General features: G+C 47.0%; 2 protein-coding genes and 7 non-coding genes across 10 annotated transcripts in view; 5 read left to right on the top strand and 4 right to left on the bottom strand.

Annotated features, from left to right (window-relative positions):
• The window catches only part of LOC102689789 (butyrophilin subfamily 1 member A1-like), a 402,034-nt gene that overhangs the window by 373,683 nt on the left and 9,982 nt on the right, over nt 1-18,369 (top strand). The window lies entirely within an intron of this gene.
• Nucleotides 3,167-3,239, bottom strand: trnaa-agc (transfer RNA alanine (anticodon AGC)). Its single transcript has one exon. It is a non-coding gene; the product is annotated as a tRNA-Ala (tRNA).
• trnap-agg (transfer RNA proline (anticodon AGG)) lies at nt 6,887-6,958 on the top strand. Its single transcript has one exon. It is a non-coding gene; the product is annotated as a tRNA-Pro (tRNA).
• trnam-cau (transfer RNA methionine (anticodon CAU)) lies at nt 7,400-7,472 on the top strand. The gene has a single exon. It is a non-coding gene; the product is annotated as a tRNA-Met (tRNA).
• On the bottom strand, nt 7,778-7,849 carry trnap-ugg (transfer RNA proline (anticodon UGG)). The gene has a single exon. It is a non-coding gene; the product is annotated as a tRNA-Pro (tRNA).
• trnaa-agc (transfer RNA alanine (anticodon AGC)) lies at nt 8,041-8,113 on the top strand. Its single transcript has one exon. It is a non-coding gene; the product is annotated as a tRNA-Ala (tRNA).
• On the bottom strand, nt 8,609-8,715 carry LOC138238475 (U6 spliceosomal RNA). The gene has a single exon (XR_011189526.1). It is a non-coding gene; the product is annotated as a U6 spliceosomal RNA (small nuclear RNA).
• Nucleotides 9,917-10,023, bottom strand: LOC138238474 (U6 spliceosomal RNA). Its single transcript, XR_011189525.1, has one exon. It is a non-coding gene; the product is annotated as a U6 spliceosomal RNA (small nuclear RNA).
• On the top strand, nt 10,390-18,367 carry LOC107076443 (butyrophilin subfamily 1 member A1-like). Of its 2 annotated transcripts, XM_069188162.1 has the most exons (6): nt 10,391-11,847; nt 11,964-12,057; nt 12,800-13,119; nt 14,256-14,330; nt 15,523-15,858; nt 17,088-18,367. In XM_069188162.1, exons 4-6 carry the CDS (start codon nt 14,258-14,260, stop codon nt 17,378-17,380), a joined length of 702 nt encoding a protein of 233 aa, XP_069044263.1. In that variant the 5' UTR covers nt 10,391-11,847; nt 11,964-12,057; nt 12,800-13,119; nt 14,256-14,257; the 3' UTR covers nt 17,381-18,367. The 2 variants fall into 2 exon arrangements, with proteins under 2 accessions (XP_069044265.1, XP_069044263.1); XM_069188164.1 differs by lacking the exon at nt 12,800-13,119 and having other exon boundaries at nt 10,390-11,847.

The following is an 18,369-nucleotide window of genomic DNA, read 5'->3' as shown; positions in this document are numbered from 1 at the left end:
CTAGCTAGGGTTTCAAATGTGCATTCCGGCAGGGTGTCTCAGAAGCCCTCCAAACATCAAAGTTGAATTTTTTCTTCAAACTCCAAAAAATCAGTCTCAAACTATCAAAACGGTTTCTAAAACCTCTAGGAAATGTATCTTCTTTAATAATCTGTCTGGTTTAGGCAAATTTTCATGAAGCTGAAAAATGCTGTTAAATGGTAGTTAAATCGGCATGCTTTTAATGCCTGGCTAGGGTTAGGGTTAAAAGAACCATAGAATTTTGCCCACTGTTACACTTCAACATTTTCATTAATGTGAAAAATGCTGTCATATGGTAGTCAAATTAAAGAAGATACATTTCCTAGAGGTTTTAAAAACCATTTTGAATGTTTGAGACTGATTTCTATCTATAAACTAGGATTATGGTTAGAAATACCACTAAAGGTGCACTTCAATTAGAGTGATTTTTGGATTTCAAACGTCTGAAACAAGATAGGAGCATTATTTTTGTTGTGTACCTCCATTTTGTGATTTGTATGTTGTCTCTTCTCTATGGGTAGTTGCATTGCAATCTTTATACCTAAATCAAATTGAGGTCTACAATGCTTCTCAAAGTTTACATTTCAGCCTAATGCAAATGTTCTCTGAAAAATAGCCTTTTTCTCAACTGATTAAAACTCATTGCAAACGTTCTCTAAACTGCGCTGTGACTTTTTGCATCCTCTGCCATTCTGCAAGTATTTCAGCTTCCATCAGGGCAGTGTAAAACCACACAGATACAGGAATGTCACGTTATAGTGGTGCCAAGCTTTTAAATTTCGATAAAACATCTTGCTACAATCATGGAAAGAATCTGACCTGCCTCAATGTAAACTTTTATCAGTGTAAAAGGCATCTCACATAACAAATCACTCCTCAATTAATGAACAACAGGGCTTAATTTTGCTGAGGAACCAAACCCACTTTTACTTTACAATGTTAAAGAATCTTTATAATACAAAGAAAAAATAGACTTAGCAGAAGTTTTCTGAATTCTACTGTGAACTGCTATACCGGACGAAAAGAGTATATTTGTGTAACAAGGCAGAATGGTAGTGTAAAGACAATGCTGAACCACCAAAGCCTGATGTTGAGACACTCACAAAACTGGAAAATTCAGCATTATCACAGGATCATTGGGAAACCACTTCCATCTGTAGGAAGCTTAATTGCTATAAGAGACCATATAGAGGTTGTCTACTCATACCCTTGCAGTGCTCTAGATGGTGAGATATACTTCATCTCTGAGTGATTGTGTGTGGTTATTGAAAGGTTCACAAAATACAATTTGGTTTAAAATCAATCAAAGGCTTACGCATGGTATAACAAAAATAAGAGCAGCTCTTATATTACTGTATCTGTTGTTGTCCAAAGATAATTCCAATGTTCATGTGGCAATAAACTTCCCTACTCCTCTAGTCTACTCGTTTCAGATACACAAAGATAAGAAGTATGTTTGATACATCTTCCTGTCATCACAGGACAGAACTAGACTCAGTCAGGATTTGAACCCGGGACCTCTCGCACCCGACGCGAGAATCATACCCCTAGACAAACGACCCACACATTAGTGCAGGTGGGGAGCTGCGTCAGCATGCGTAGGCTGCAAATGAACAAGTAAAGGTTTATTCCATGCTGAAAAGAAAAGACGGAAAACACAACGTTTCGGCCGTGGATCCTTCTTCAGGTGTCTTTGTCAGTCTGTTTTCAAATCTTTCTCTTCAGAAAGACCGCGAAAAAAGGGTGACGATTCAGTTGTCGAAATGAGCCTTTTACTTGTTCCTTTCCAGCCTACACATGCTGACGCAGCTTCCCACCTGAAATGAACATTATATATATTCGAACATTATTTCCGTGTGACTGTTGCAGCTTCCCACCTGAAATGAACATTATATATATATATTCGAACATTATTTCCGTGTGACTGTTGTAACTCTGACAATATTCCCCCCCAAAGGACTCAAACGCCGAGCTGAAGAAAAGAGAAGCAGAACACCACGCGTAGTGATAGAAAGCGCATTTAACCGATGACTACAAAACTTAGAAACGCACATCAGACAAACAACGTTCAGAAATAGAGTACAAGGCAAGCATGTGATATAACTGAGCGCTCTGGGTGTCGTGGGAAACGTCTCTCCCACTTTCACACGTCATTTTCATCTTCCATCCCGGAGCGGATTAGAAAGGAGACAGAAATGAAACCGGTTTCGCCCTGAGCGTCTTCCAGGCTGTAACACGCGCGCTGCCTGATCACGGGGGACGTGGCGGACTGACCGCTGTGTCCACCAGGTGTCGCCAAAGACCAGAGAGCACCGGAATGAACGAGCCAGAGCTCAGTATCTGGTGTTCGCTTTCTGAGTTTTCTTAAGGTGCTTATTACAATTCATGCGGACATTCACAAAATAATGAGAGTAGGAGGAATAAAAGTAAGAAATCAGTTGTACAATACATTTACTAAATTAAAGTATCTGGCGGTATTAATCAGCGATTTCAGTTGATATAAGTGATTAGACCTGTTGATAATTAAAAATTAACGAACGATTTTAGCAGCTCGGCATTCATTATGTTGCAACCACGTTTTATATACCTCGCAGTCATGTAAAGTATATACATATTCATATGCTGTATACTGTGTATATATATATATTCTCATATACGAGTGTGATTTGGGCTTGAAATGTCATCTGGTAGTTCAGCGAACAGCCGGCGATACCAGACAGCCCTTCCCTCCTAGGAGTCCTGTTGAAGCGAAGCGAAGCTCTGCTGTGCTGTACTCTCACCCGCTGTGCGCTCGGCACTCACTGTATTACATAATAATGGGTTGAAAGGGATACATTCTGGCGTGGGCTTAATTAAGATTGAACCCTGTGAGTTAGAAAATGAATAGTCTATCAGATACTCCGCGGATTTTCTCCTGTTTTAACAGGTTTCCCGTGGAAGGGTTAAGTTAAGCTCTGTAATTGAAAACGTGGGGGTGAGATGTCATCGCGTCCTTACAGCGCTCGACGCAATGACAACATGGCAAGGAAGACAGGAGTCTGTCCTCTCTAGTACATAGTTTCATCTGACTTAAAATAAACAAAGATTTAGCAACGCTGCAAGTGAGACAACGGTCTCTCTTATATAGACCATAGAGCGCAAAAGCTGGAGGATGCGGGCATCGATCCCGCTACCTCTCGCATGCTAAGCGAGCGCTCTACCATTTGAGCTAATCCCCCTCGCTGTGCATGTGAGCAGCTCCGTCCCGGACACACTGAACTCCTCACGAGTCTTCTGTGCGATCGCACACATGTGAGAAACAGACTTGAAATCAGAAAACTCACGACCTCTCTGGCTCTTGCTTTTTGGTTGCGAGAGGTCCCGGCTTCAAATTGCAGACAAGCCCTGTTTTATTCCATGATTGCAAGAACATACGTCCAGCTCTCCTCGTATTTTCTGCGTTTATGAAACGACTGTAGTAGCACAGCGGAGTGCGCATCGTGATCACTCCTCGCTCACTGTGAGGTTATAGCGAGGTGTTTGAGCTGGCGGGCTGTCTGCTGGTTTACAACAACCAGTCGTGGAAACACCTTCACCACCATTGGACCGAGCAGATCACCACCTCAGGAAGGGGAGTTAGCTCAAATGGTAGAGCGCTTGCTTAATAGCGGACAGACTCTTGTCTTACTTTTAATGTTGTGAAGACTTTGCATCGAACACTGGAAAGACGCGATGATCTCTCACCGCTACGTTTTCAATTTATTGAGCTGTAACTTATCACCTCCACGGGAAACCTGTTAGAATAGGAGAAAGTCTGCGATGTGGTTTATAGATTATTTATTTTCTAACACAGAGGTGTCAATCCTAATTACACCCACGTCAGAATGTGTCCCTTTCAACCCATTATTATATAATACAGTGAGTGCCGAGCACACAGCGGGTAAAAAGTACAGCACAGCAGAGCTTCAACTCAATAGGACTCCTAGGAGGGAAGGGCTGTCCGGTATCGCCGGCTGTTCGCTAAACTACCAGATGACATATTTCAAGCTCAAATCACACTCGTATATGAGAAAATATATATATGTATACAGCATATGAATATGTATATACTTTACATGACTGCGAGGAATATAAAACATGGGTGCAACATAATAAATCGCAAGCTGCTGAAATCGTTTATTCATTTTTGATTCAAGATTTTTTTATTTGCCATATACAACAAGTGTATTGGAAAACTTACTCGTTCAACTGTAGCCAGTAACAGTAGAGAGAAAAAAAATAGGCACAAACGACAAACAGACATGGACAATAAATGTAGCCAATAGACATTATAATACAGCCAAGACAGGACAGTGCAAACAGTGCAGTACCTTAAAGTGCAGGTGCTAATATGAGCTGTTTAAGATGCGGGCTGCTTGGGGGAAGAAACTGTTTCTGAATCTATTTGTCAGTGTTCTGATACTGTGATACCTCCTACCAGAACCCAGGGGTGAAAACAGATCGTGGCCCGGGTGAATTGGGTCCCGAAGTATAAATCGAGCCCGGATGTGGCAGCGGTCGAGATCTATCTGGTCGATGGAGGGTAGCTCGGTCCCAGTGATTTTCTGGGCAGACCTCACAACCCTCTGTATGGCTGTTCTGTCCTGTACTGTGGCTCCACCATACCACACCGTAACACCACCGGGCAGGACACTCTCAATCGGATTATGGTAACAATTGGTGAGTGTTGTCGTGCTCATCCCCCACTTCCTTAACTGTCTCAGGAAGTGAAGGCGCTGGTGGGCGTTAGTGAGGATGGCAGCAGTGTTCTCTGGCCAGCTCAGCCTCTCAGAGATCTGGAGGCTGTGGAACCTGAGGGTGCTGACAGTTTCGACTGGAGCCCTGTGAATGAGGATGGGTGTGTGATGTCCTCCGTGCCTCCTGAAGCCCACTATAACCTCTTATGTTTTGGCGATGTTAAGCGCGAGGTTGTTGTTGTGGCACCACTCCACCAGCTCTGCTACCTCACTCCTGAGGGTGGTTTCATCATTGTTGCTGATAAGACCGATGACTGTGGCAGCATCAGCAGACTTTGTGATGCAGTTGCTGTTCAATCTAGCCACACAGTCATGTGTAATTAGAAAATACAGCCATGGGCTCAGGCAGCAGCCCTGGGGGGGCCCTGTGTTGAGGATCAGAGGGGATGAAATTTTTTGTTTCCAGTCCTCACCACTTGGGGTCTGCCTGTCAGGAAGTCCAGGACCCAGTTGCAGATGGAGTTGTTGAGGTCCAGACCCCTGAGCTTGACCACCTTTCTGCCTGGCACAGTTGTGTTGAAGGCTGAGCTGAAGTCCATAAATAACATCCAGGCACAGGTGCTCCTCTTGTCCAGGTGGTCAAGACTGGTGTGAAGGGCCAGTGAGACAGCATCGTCCACTGACCTATTATTCCTACAAGCAAACTGCAGGGGGTCCAGGGAGTCCGGGACAATACTGTTGATGTGTCCCATCACCAGTTTCTTCAGGCACGTCGTGACTACTGAGGTGAGTGTCACCTGGCAGCAGGCATTCGGACATGACACCTTGGTTGCTTTAAGCTGTGGCACGATAGTAGTTCTCTTGAAACACAGTGGGACAGTAGACAGGGATAGTGACGTGTTAGATATTACAGTGAAGACGGGGGCCAGCTGTGCTCCGCGTGCCTTTAAAACGCAGGAGGGGAGGCCATCAGAGCCGGCAGCCTTGCGTGGCTTCACCTTTCCGAAAGCTCTCCGTACCTCCTGTTCAGACAGCTGCAGCACAAACTCCCCAGGCTCACTGGGCGTTTTGTGTGAAGGGGCCGTGTTGTGAGCTTCAAACCTCGCATAGAAGTTGTTTAGTTGGTCAGCAGCTGTTGTTTTAACACCCATTTGTCCTTTATAATTAGCGATAGCCCTCAGGACATTCCAGAGGCACGCTGTGTTAATGCCCACACATTGTGATTCAAGCCTGTCTCTGTAGTCTCTGTAGTCCCTTTTCGCATGTCTGACAGCCCGCTCCAGGTCACAGCTGGCTTTCCTGTACAGCCCAGGGTCTCCAGAGTTGAAGGCCACAGACTGCTCCTTCAGCTTGGCTTTGATTTTATTAATGAACCATGGTTTGTGATTGGGGCATGACTTAATTCTTTTATTTGGAACACAAATATCCACACAGTATTTAATATACTGTGTAACTGTATTATCATGATTATCACAAGGTAGAATCACTTAAATGAACTGAAATTGTTCATTTATACCAGGAGATATTTTGAAACATTAAATGTATTTTACAACTAATTTCTTACTTTCATTTCTCCTACAGTCACTATTGTTACGAACAGAAACTAAGAAACGAAGAAACACCAGATACTGAGCTCTGGCTCGTTCATTCCTGTGCTCTCTGGTCTTTGGCGACACCTGGTGGACACAGCGGTCAGTCCGCCACGTCCCCCGTGATCAGGCAGCGCGCGTGTTACAGCCTGGAAACCGGTTTCGTTTCTGTCTCCTTTCTAATCCGCTCCGGGGTGGAATGATGAAAGTGGGAGAGACTTTTCCCCCTGTCACCCACGACACGATTCCACACTCAGACCGCTTAGTAATAACTCACGCTTGCTTTTTACTCCATTTCTGAACGTTGTTTGCCTGGTGTACGTTTCTAAGTTTTCTGGTCATCATTTTAATGCGCTTTATACGACTTCGCTTGTCGTTCTGGTCTCTTGTCCGGTGTGTTATGAAGATGAGATCTTCCCTTTTCTTCAGCCCGGCGTTTTAATCTTTTGGGGGAATATGGTCTGAGTTTACAACAGTCACACGGAAATACTGTTCATACAGATCATGTTCATTTCGACAACTGAATCGTCACGCCTTTTGAAACCCCCTCACGCACCATGTGGCTCGTTGGTCTAGGGGTATGATTCTCGCTTAGGGTGCGAGAGGTCCCGGGTTCAAATCCCGGACGAGCCCACTTTTTTTTTTTATGTGATGAAAGGAAGACTTCACCTCTTATCTACTGTGTATCTGAAACGAGTAGACTAAAGGAGCAGGGAATTTTATTGGCACATGTACATTTGAATTCTTATTCTCACTGATCTCTCCGAACAACAACAGACACCACCGCACAATGGAGACAGTACATTACAAACAATAAATAACAACACGAGCAATCAATATGTTGTGGGAATAGTAGTGAGAAGTATGTAGTAGTGATAAAAAACATAGTAGACCATGAGAAAGAGCAGCGTGTGGACATGCATTGAGTCTGAGGCCCTGCAGTGAGCTGTTGAGGACGCGCACTGCAGTGGGATAGCAGCTGTTCTTGAGTCTAGTGGATCTTGTTTCAACAGCGCAGGAGGAAGAACAGTTTGTTCCGGATGGCTGGGATCCTACATGCTCAGCTCTCAGCCAGCCTCGTTAGCGCAGTAGGTAGCGCGTCAGTCTCATAATCTGAAGGTCGTGAGTTCGATCCTCACACGGGGCAGGATCGCTGCTGTTTTGGGCTCTTCGCAGATGAGGCATGAGACGTTCACTCACACACTCGCGTTCATCCCTTCCACGCCGACTACGAGGTGTTTAGTCCGCGATAAACACGGTTCGATCCCTCGTTGTGATGCTCGGCGTCCACTCACACATTTTTAAAATAATGATACATGACAGCAGCAGAGAAACTCCGAGTGGTGAAGGTGTTTCCGCGACAGCAACTGGCTATAACCTCATGACACTCGCTCTGCTGTGCTACCGAGGAGGGCTGGATATGTCTTCCTACAATTATAGAAAAAAAAAAGTGGGCTCGTCCGGGATTTGAACCCGGGACCTCTCGCACCCAAAGCGAGAATCATACCCCTAGACCAACGAGCCGCTCAAGAAACCTTTTCTCTGATTTCACATGTGTTCTTCGTACACAGAGACCGGAGACAGACCAGTGCAGTGAGACTCGCACCGATCGCTCAGAGGGATAAACCCCGAGTCTGCGGGGCTGGGGCTCGAGAGGGCGCGCGAGAAGAAGCAGTCAGTGACGTGAGAGAACGCAGCAGGAGTGACTGGCGCGAGGGGGATTAGCTCAAATGGTAGAGCGCTCGCTTAGCATGCGAGAGGTAGCGGGATCGATGCCCGCATCCTCCAGCTTTTGCGCTCTATGGTCTATATAAGAGAGACCGTTGTCTCACTTGCAGCGTTGTTAAATCTTTGTTTATTTTGAGTCAGATGAAAATGCTATATCTGTCTGCAGTTAGGGTTGGAGACATTAAGAGCTATTTTGAAGAGGAATAATATTCCTGGTTGCCGAAGACATTTTTGTACAATCGTTGGCGATCATAAAACACAGAACTTAACAAGATGTTCGATAATTTGGGACTTTTTGTTAGTTTGGATATTCTGTTATTTCAGAGCTATTAAATAGTATGAATTGAAAATGGAATTATAAAATTTCGTACGCGATGGCAAAACCAGAGAAGTTGAGTATTGGTATGAACGGTGTGATCTTGTATAGTATATAGGTGTTACGGTTCAGCATCGGTATTTGATTAAGGATGTCTTGTGACGTGGAGCTCTATGGCGCTAATTAAATGTAATAGAATAATAGAATAATAATAGAAAAATAATAACAGAAAGGAGGACAAAAATATGGAACGCTTCACGAATTTGCGTGTCATCCTTGCGCAGGGGCCATGCTAATCTTCTCTGTATCGTTCCAATTTTAGTATATGTGCTGCCGAAGCGAGCACGACATACAAGTCTGTGCGGGCGGTATTTATTGCAGGGCACATGAGATATGTGCGCCACTCATGGTGAGCACTGTAGCCAAGAAGTCATAATTATGTTTTCACATCAACAAATATGATCAGTACTATGTTCCAAGAAGTCTTTCTTCAGTACATCACAATTAAGAGATGTTCTGAATGGAGCGAAAAAACCCTTTTAAAAACTTTTTTTTTCACGGAGGCAGAGGAGAACTCTGGGAGATGTCTTTGCAGCAGAGAGACTGAACCACGATCGTCCAATGGCAAGGGAGCCCGTAGAGAAGGCGGGACTTCCTCTCTGCAGGATTCAGGCCCGGCCCTGAGGAAGGAGGGGAGGAGTTTAAGTCCTTCAGACACAAAGACACTCAGAGCGACCTGCTGTTGTTCGGCTGCAGTCGCTTCTCCAGCAGGACCGGTGTTTCATGAACTCGTGGACTGAGCAGCGTTTCTCTGAGTGCAGACAGAGCTCCAGGTGTAGAATGAAATATCCACCACTGTAAACAGCAGGGCTGTGACAGCGACCCAGCAGGATCGGGGCTCCAGGCAGCAGAAGAGACCAGAAGGACTGTTCACTGTAATTAACTGGATCAGGGTTGATCAGGACAAGCGCTCATGGCACAAGCTTTAAAGAAGAGGAGGGTGATACTGACTTTCCTTCATCTCTGTGTCTTCTCTTCTGTTCTCTCTCCTCCGGTCTTCAGTCTCTGTATAGATTTTGTGCTCTGTTACTGTCGAGCATTAACCCTTGATTATGGATTTTATGATTTATTATAAAGTTAATTAACCAGAATAAGCCATAATAAATCCCTTTGATCACTGTGTTTACCTGACTCTTCACCTGCCTGTGTGTAAATATCACCTCAGACACCCCCCTGTCCCAGGCCCTGAGGAAGGCACTCAGGATGTGATCAGCAAACGCTGTTAGACTTCATGGCCGCCTGGATCACAACAATATAGTCTCATTTCACAGAGAGAATAGAATTTCACCTCCTTTTCCAGCTTTCCAGTATTATACCAGGAGTGTAAATTGGATTTACATCTACTGAGTGATAGGAGCTGCTGCAGACATTTCTCCAGTCAACATAGAAAGGAAACTCTCCTGCACCTCACTTCACACTGACGCCCCTCAAACACTGCAATATGTTCAGTAACTGCCCGTCTCTTCCATTATAATAGAAAGAAGGACAAAAATATGGAACGCTTCACGAATTTGCGTGTCATCCTTGCGCAGGGGCCATGCTAATCTTCTCTGTATCGTTCCAATTTTAGTATATGTGCTGCCGAAGCGAGCACGACATATGAATCTATGCGGGCGGTATTTATCGCAGGGCACATGAGATATGTCCCCCATTCATGGTGAGCACTGTAGTTCAGAATTCATGATTATTCTTTCACATTAACATATATGATCAGTACTATGTTTTAACAAGTCTTTCTTCAGCACATCACAATTAAGAGATGTTCTGAATTGAGAGAAAATACCCTTTTAAAAACTTTTTTTTCACGGAGGCAGCAGAGAACTCTGGGAGATGTCTGTGCAGCAGAAAGACTGAACCACGATCGTCCAATGGCAAGGGAGCCCGTGGAGAAGGCGGGACTTCCTCTCTGCAGGATTCAGGCCCGGCCCTGAGGAAGGAGGGGAGGAGTTTTAGTCCTTCAGACACAAAGACACTCGGAGCGACCTGCTGTTGTTCGGCTGCGGTCGCTTCTCCAGCAGGAGCGGTGCTTCACGAACTCGTGGACTGAGCAGCTCCTGTACAGCGACTCATGCTAAAGCGTAACTAAATGACTGTTGTTGTAAATGTGGGGGAAGTGAAAGTGAACCAGTGAGTCGCAGGAAACCTGCCCGAGGCAGCAGAGGGACCTGAAAACTGTAGAGCGGTAGAGTAGTACATTAGTTTATAGCTCTGTGCTCATGTACACTGGCTCCCTGATTCACACTTTTCTCTCAGAGACGTACACATAGAACAGCAGAGTACCCCACACAATGTAGACGTTACATTTCAAACATAGTAAATAATAACAACCAGAATGAACTGAGTGCTTAAATCAGGCTGGGAGGGAAGTCCCGATGTTCAGCAAAACCCCTCCCGCCACAAAAGGAATGTGACCTCCGGGGGTGGGATAGCTCAGTGTTTGAGCTTGGCAGCAGTGTACAGAGGTTTGTGTGTACTGAGTATACTGAGGACTGCGTGGCAGGGGGAGAAGGAAGCAGTGTGTTTCTGACACTGCACAGCGCCCCGGGGAAAGTTCAAACACTCTTTTTCCAAAGGAACACAACTCCCATGAGATCAGAATTTATTTGACCTTTGTTTTCACTTTGTAACGCACAACCTCCGACGTCATTTCAGCAGGTGAACACCTGGAAAAATGGGTTGGATAAGTGTTCACACCCCTCAGGAAGAGCAATGGTAAATCAGCTCCGGTGTGACCTATTACCTCCCACATGACACAACAAGCCAATCAGCCACCCCCCCGTTCAACTGGAGCGGTTCTGATGACTTCAGAACAGAAGCAGCCCTTCCTGTCGCTCTCCTCTGCTGGGTAGTGTGTCCCCAGGTGAAGACACAACTGTGCCAACAAGGTCAATGTCCCCTGGGACAATGTGGAAAGGCACAGAGCAGGAGATGGATTTGAAAAGATTGCAGAGGCCGTACATCTCTGTCGGAACGCAGTCGTGACCATCGTTAAGAAGTGAGAGGAGTTTGGCACCACCCAGACCCTGTCTAGATCAGGCCGTCAGTCCCTACCAGATGACCAGGCCAGAAGGAGTCTGATCAGAGAGGCCGCTAGGAGACCAGTGGCAACTTTGAAAGAGCTGCAGGCCTTCACTGCTTGGCTTCGTGACTGGGCAAACTGCACCTGTGACGGCAAAATATCCCCGGCACTCCACGGATCGGCCTTATCTCTTCCACGTAGGGATCAAATCAGTTATTGCTGCACTTTACAGGAGATCATCCGTATCCACCCAGTTTCGTTCGATTCATCATGCGAGGCACCTCTTCAGCCTGATCCAGTTACTGAAAAAATATCCACACTCCCACAGTGGTGGTGGTCTCCCTGGGTGCAGAGGAAGCAAGATATCAGATGGGGAACTGCGTAACAGCTCATCAACTGGTACAGTGAGCGATGCTCCCTCTGATTTTTAATGGCCTCTGTGCGCAAAAATTTCAGGTTGTGCAAATGTTTTCACCTTTTTTTTAAATTGTTAACCTGAAATTCTTTTAATACAGTCATTCTCATAGAAGCATGGAGATCCAAAAGACCGGGACAGCGATTCGATGAGCCACGTCACAGAGAGAGTGTGGAGCGAGCATGAGCAGTGAGGTACGAGACTACGAGAGCAGAGATATCGATGATCGAGTAGCAATAATAATGCACACAGCCAAGTTGGGCCTCAATTGTCTCCTGTGGTCAATTGGGCATTTTTCAATTGACGACCGTGTTTATTTTATTATTGGCATGTTTTTGGGGGGAATTTAATTTTTTTTTATGCGCAGTTCAATTTCCTATGCCGGCTGATTTCGTAACCTGTGTGCGCACGCACACGCGCGCAGCTTAGAGGGGACATTGACAGTGAGATAATTGATTTCACTTCCTTTGACGACACCAGGTAGCCCATTGACAATTAAACCAGGTTCCCTCCTTGCCCCCGCTCTCAACGAGCAGCTGCTTGCTTTCCTAGTTGCTCCCCTGCTTCACAAATTCCTGCCTCCCTCTCTCCCCCGCCCAGGGCTGAACAGGCCTGGCTCCGGCTTGTCCCGGGAGACGTGTGTATCTGCACGGAAGCCTGTTAGAGCCAGGGAGGAGAAATATTTTTTAAACAAGATAGTAAAATGAGACACCTCTTTTCGTTTAAACATGATAACATTGCATTAAAGCACGATAATTCATTTGGGAACAATATTGCCTACTATATTCATACCTTGCATTATGTAGGCAATAACATCATCCCACACTACGTTGTATCGTGCTTTAACAGAAGAAAAACCTCACACTCCACAAAATAAATATGTATGTTTTCTCCCTGCCTCTAATAAGCTTCGGCATATCTGTGCTTCGTGTGCAGGCTGATTTGAATACCCAGAGTCCTCGGCCTGCTGTCTCCGCCGTGTCTCTGACTGCAGGCAGGCTGTGAGCTGGAGGGGTGTGGGAATGTGGCTCTGCAGGCTGGGCGGGGCTGAGCTGGCCAAACAGGTCTGCTCTGCTACAGCGAGGGCAGGGAGTGAATTGTGTACCTGGACTAGTCAACACTACAGTCAGGTACCGCTCACAGTACTGGGGATTATACTGGAGAGGAGGCTTCACCTTTCAATTCATAGCCATCTCTCTACAGCTGCCACAGAGCCACATTGCAGAGACACTGATCCGGGAGCTGGACTGTGTGAGGTCAGTGCTGAAGAGGGGTCAGAGGACAAGACTGAAGCTGCTGTGTGCTGGAGGGACAGTGAGATCAGTCAGATACAGCAGTGTGTGAGTGATCAGTCAGGACTGAAGCTGCTGTGTGCTGGAGTGACAGTGAGGTCAGTCAGATACAGCAGTGTGTGAGTGATCAGTCAGTCAGGACTGAAGCTGCTGTGTGCTGGAGTGACAGTGAGGTCAGTCAGATACAGCAGTGTGTGTGTGATCAGTCAGTCAGGACTGAAGCTGCTGTGTGCTGGAGAGACAGTGAGATCAGTCAGATACAGCAGTGTGTGAGTGATCAGTCAGTCAGGACTGAAGCTGCTGTGTGCTGGAGGGACAGTGAGATCAGTCAGATACAGCAGTGTGTGAGTGATCAGTCAGTCAGGACTGAAGCTGCTGTGTGCTGGAGTGACAGTGAGGTCAGTCAGATACAGCAGTGTGTGTGTGATCAGTCAGTCAGGACTGAAGCTGCTGTGTGCTGGAGTGACAGTGAGATCAGTCAGATACAGCAGTGTGTGAGTGATCAGTCAGTCAGGACTGAAGCTGCTGTGTGCTGGAGTGACAGTGAGATCAGTCAGATACAGCAGTGTGTGAGTGATCAGTCAGTCAGGACTGAAGCTGCTGTGTGCTGGAGTGACAGTGAGGTCAGTCAGATACAGCAGTGTGTGTGTGATCAGTCAGTCAGGACTGAAGCTGCTGTGTGCTGGAGTGACAGTGAGATCAGTCAGATACAGCAGTGTGTGAGTGATCAGTCAGGACTGAAGCTGCTGTGTGCTGGAGTGACAGTGAGATCAGTCAGATACAGCAGTGTGTGTGTGATCAGTCAGTCAGGACTGAAGCTGCTGTGTGCTGGAGTGACAGTGAGATCAGTCAGATACAGCAGTGTGTGAGTGATCAGTCAGGACTGAAGCTGCTGTGTGCTGGAGGGACAGTGAGATCAGTCAGATACAACAGTGTGTGTGTGATCAGTCAGGACTGAAGCTGCTGTGTGCTGGAGTGACAGTGAGATCAGTCAGATACAGCAGTGTGTGAAAAAGCTGTTTTCTCCGCTGGGGCCTATTCCACTGAACAAAATGTGTCGCTTTTCAAATTGATGAATCAGAATATCTTTTTTGTTTCAGACATGACGTCAGAGACAAAGATGTGGCTCCTTGCACTTCTGTCGCTTCTCCACAGAACTTCTGTCTCAGAAACAGGTACAGTCAGGAGGGACGTTGTGAGACAATATCAATTCTTCTGAGCTCCCGTCTCCAGAACGAAGTTAAAGGCAGTGAGGCTGTCTTGACCCTAGAGTATGTATCCATAGAAAATCCAGGGATGGATTCTGCACTAGAAACCCCAATTCATCACTTTGAGCTGGTGACTAAAGACCCTGGCTCTTAAAATTGAGGTCCTGACTGTTAGCGGTCATTGATCGTCGGTCTTAATAGTAGGGGTGTCTGCCCTGGTGTCCCACCTGAGCTCCACCTCAAACATCAGTTGGAATCCCTCTTTCCGATTCTACTCTCTCCACAAGACCTGTGTCTCAGGATCAGGTGCAGCAAGGAGAGACTCCTTTTCCCATTCAAATATCTCTTCAGTTTAATGGTCCCTGCCCCACAGAGCCCTCTGTTGCTCATGGTGTCCGGGTGAGGTCTGCGGAGAGGCCCCGGATCTGGTACTGATGAGTCTGCTGTCCCAGCGGGTTCAGTTTCGGCATGCCTAGTGGGTGCCTAGCAGACTCTAGTGGGTGGGGAGTGGGCCGAGTTGCCAGGCGGAGATCTGGAGAGACAGGAGAGGAGACGAGTGGAGTGCTATCTGTTTGAATGTTCTTCCTGTGTTTGCGTGGGATTCCTCCAGGTGCTCCAGCTTCTTCCCACTGTCCAAAGATAGCCCGTCATTTCAAGAGATCATACTGCATCGGGATCTACCAGTTTAGAGTGGCACAACAGTACATCGAACTATAGTTCTCGTGTGTCGTAGTACAGCATTTAATCCTAATGCAAACTCTAAAGACTGCTCACTAAATGAAGCCAGAGCATTTATCTTAGACAACTGCTGACTGACTGGAAGGGCTGATTGGAGTGGCCTGGGAGAGAGATTACCAGGAGTTTCTGGAGACAGTCCAGGGGTTCCCTGACGGCCGGTGTGAGGAAGATCAGGGGAGAGGGAGAAGTCAGAGGTCACCGATCTTCGCTCCTCCTCAGTCACGTGCGAGGTTGAATCAGAGGGCAGATGTTTGACTTGGGCTGCCTAAACACTGCAGGAACAGCTATAAAGCAGAAACACAGAAAACAGTGCCTGGCTGACGCATGCGCTGTTTTGTTCCATAATGCCAGTGCAAGCTTGTCTCAGTGGGCTTTCTACATAGAAGAGTCTCATGCAGTCTGTGTGCTCTTTCTCTTTCAGAGACGTTTCAGGTTCTTGGTCCCCCTGCTCCTGTTGTTGTGTCCCCCGGAGAAGACGTCGTCCTGCCCTGTTCCCTCTCACCCAGCGTCAGCGCCCTGGACCAGGTGGTCAGGTGGTTGAGAGTCGGTCTCATCGTTCCCATCTGCTTGTACGCAAACCAGCAGTACATCCTGCAGGACCCGCTCTCCCCCTACTGGGGAAGGACTGAACTCTTCACGGCTGAGCTTGCCAGGGGCAATGTGTCTTTAATCCTGAGAGATGTGAGGCACTCCGACCGGGGACAGTACAAGTGTTTGGTAGAGTTTAAAGAAGCTGTGGTTGACCTGGGTGTGAGAGGTAAGGGTGTCAACTCACTCACAGTTTGGTTTCCTGCCTGATGACAGAATAACATTTGAGATGTGTGGGATTGAGCACACTATTGTCCAGCATGTCTCTGATGATTCATACGTACAGCTGTGTACCTTCAGGTACATATCCCAATATATGGGCTGTGGTACCATATGCTTCACAATAAGGGTGGTGGGAGTGTGGAACAAGCCACCCAGCTATGTGGTTGAAGTTCATATCCTGTTTTCTTTCAAGAAACCTCTGGATGATCCTTTCTAAATCAGTTTTAGTGATTGAAGGGATATATCATAATCGATTAAAATAAATATGTTACAATTTGAGCAATGAATGGCTCATGTGACCAGTGTTGTTGGTAGACCACTTAGTGGCACATTTCCAAGTCAGTGTCCCAGTGTAGCAATGCCACAGGGACACTGTGCTGTAAAAGGTGCTGGGTTTCAAATGAAAGTGAGTCCTTGACCGCAGGTCAGTCCAGATCCCAGGACATTGTCAGTAAGAGTAGGGGTGTCCTGACTGCTGGTCAGTACAGATCCCAGGACACTGTCAGTAAGAGTAGGGGTGTCCTGACTGGTCAGTCCAGACCCCAGGACACTGTCAGTAAGAGTAGAGGTGTCCTGACCGCAGGTCAGTCCAGATCCCAGGACACTGTCAGTAAGAGTAGGGGTGTCCTGACTGCTGGTCAGTCCAGATCCCAGGACACTGTCAGTAAGAGTAGGGGTGTCCTGACTGCTGGTCAGTCCAGATCCCAGGACACTGTCAGTAAGAGTAGGGGTGTCCTGACTGCTGGTCAGTACAGATCCCAGGACACCGTCAGTAAGAGTAGGGGTGTCCTGACTGCTGGTCAGTACAGATCCCAGGACACCGTCAGTAAGAGTAGGGGTGTCCTGACTGCTGGTCAGTACAGATCCCAGGACACCATCAGTAAGAGTAGGGGTGTCCTGACTGCTGGTCAGTACAGATCCCAGGACACTGTCAGTAAGAGTAGGGGTGTCCTGACTGCTGGTCAGTACAGATCCCAGGACACCGTCAGTAAGAGTAGGGGTATCCTGACTGCTGGCCAAAGCTGAAAAAGCACACTCAGATATATCATATTTCTGTTACAGGCATATGTTTTTAGGTTTTCTTTTTTGCTGTGACACATCTCGGTCAGAAGTTAGCAATGGGTCAGGTCAGGAATTGATTTCAGTGTATCTCTATCTGATGTCTCACACCCACAGCCCTGGGCTCCCAGCCCTCAGTGTCTCTCCACTCCCCTGGAGGAGGTCAGACCCAGCTGCTGTGCAGGTCAGAGGGCTGGTTCCCTGCACCTGCAGTGATCTGGACAGACAGGGATGGACACGATGTGACCTCACTGTCCAGCACCACAGTGGAGAAGGACAGTCAGGGGCTCCTCAGTGTCAGCAGCTACATCCCAGTCCAGCAGGAGTCCAACATCTTCTCCTGTCTGGTCAGAAGTGCCCAACCTGGGCCAGACTGGGGACCTCAGCTCCACATTCCCAGTAAGTATTGAGTATGAATATTGGAGCTCACCTGTAACACATCAAGTGTATCACAACCATCCATAATACATAAATAAGCCCATCCATCCATTTTCTCAAAATGTGATCTAATACAGGGTTGCGGGGGGAGCTGGAGTCTATCCCAGCTAGCAAGGGGCACAAGGCAGGATACACCCTGGACAGCACACCAGTCCATCCCAAGGCAGACAGACACAGACACACCCACATCGGGGCCAGTTTTCCTAGATGTCCAATAATCTACCAGCATGTGTTTAGACTGTGGGAGGAAACACAAGGGGAACATACAAACTCCACGCAGATAGCACCCCAGGAACTGATCCCAGGACCCAGGCAGTGTAAGGCAGCCATATCAACCACTGCACATCCGTCCTGTTCATAATTGCCTCCTGTTATTCCTTACATCTTCAGAGCTTGATCTCTCTGGAACTCAGGAGCTGAGCAAGGCTGGGCCTGGGCAGTCCTGGCATGTCATAATTGTAAAGAAAACCTTGCTGCAATGGGCGTTGGTGGGCCAGTAGGGGGTGCTCTCTTCCATCTGCACTGGAATTTCCAAATCAGCACTGCAGTATAGTGAGAGGGGATACAGTGCTGAAGAGAAGGTGTTGTTCTTCCGATGGGAATGTTCTGCTGCTGGTCCTGACTTACCTGGTCATTAAAGATGCAGCTCCCAGGACAACAGATTGAAAGACTGGAGGTGTCAATCCTGACCTCCCAGCTAAACCCAAAACCGATCTTGTACTCTGACTTTCCCTAATATTCCCTTTTATTCCAGCTGTTCACGAAATGTTTCATTTTTCAAAATGATCCTGCCGTGAATCGGGGATATTGTTGTGCACATTGGCCACAAGGTGGAGCTTTGCTTCACTGGTGGATGAAATGGTCCTCATCTTTATCTGATGCTCTTTGGGGTGAAAAGTGCTCTACAGTGGGATTCATGATACTAGCCGATGGCTTGTCTGTCATTCCTGTGGGATCACAT

This window comes from Lepisosteus oculatus, chromosome 4 (genome assembly GCF_040954835.1).
Source record: "Lepisosteus oculatus isolate fLepOcu1 chromosome 4, fLepOcu1.hap2, whole genome shotgun sequence".
Taxonomy (NCBI): domain Eukaryota; kingdom Metazoa; phylum Chordata; class Actinopteri; order Semionotiformes; family Lepisosteidae; genus Lepisosteus; species Lepisosteus oculatus.
Note: the sequence above shows the minus strand (reverse complement) of the source record. Positions and strands in the feature narration are given on the sequence as shown.

Coding starts and splice junctions, on each gene's coding strand:
- LOC107076443 (XM_069188164.1), top strand. CDS start 14,258: ATGACGTCAGAGACAAAGATGTGGCTCCTTGCACTTCTGTCGCTTCTC. Junction 14,331..15,522: donor AACTTCTGTCTCAGAAACAG/GTACAGTCAGGA, acceptor TTTCTCTTTCAG/AGACGTTTCAGGTTCTTGGT. Junction 15,859..17,087: donor GGTTGACCTGGGTGTGAGAG/GTAAGGGTGTCA, acceptor TCACACCCACAG/CCCTGGGCTCCCAGCCCTCA.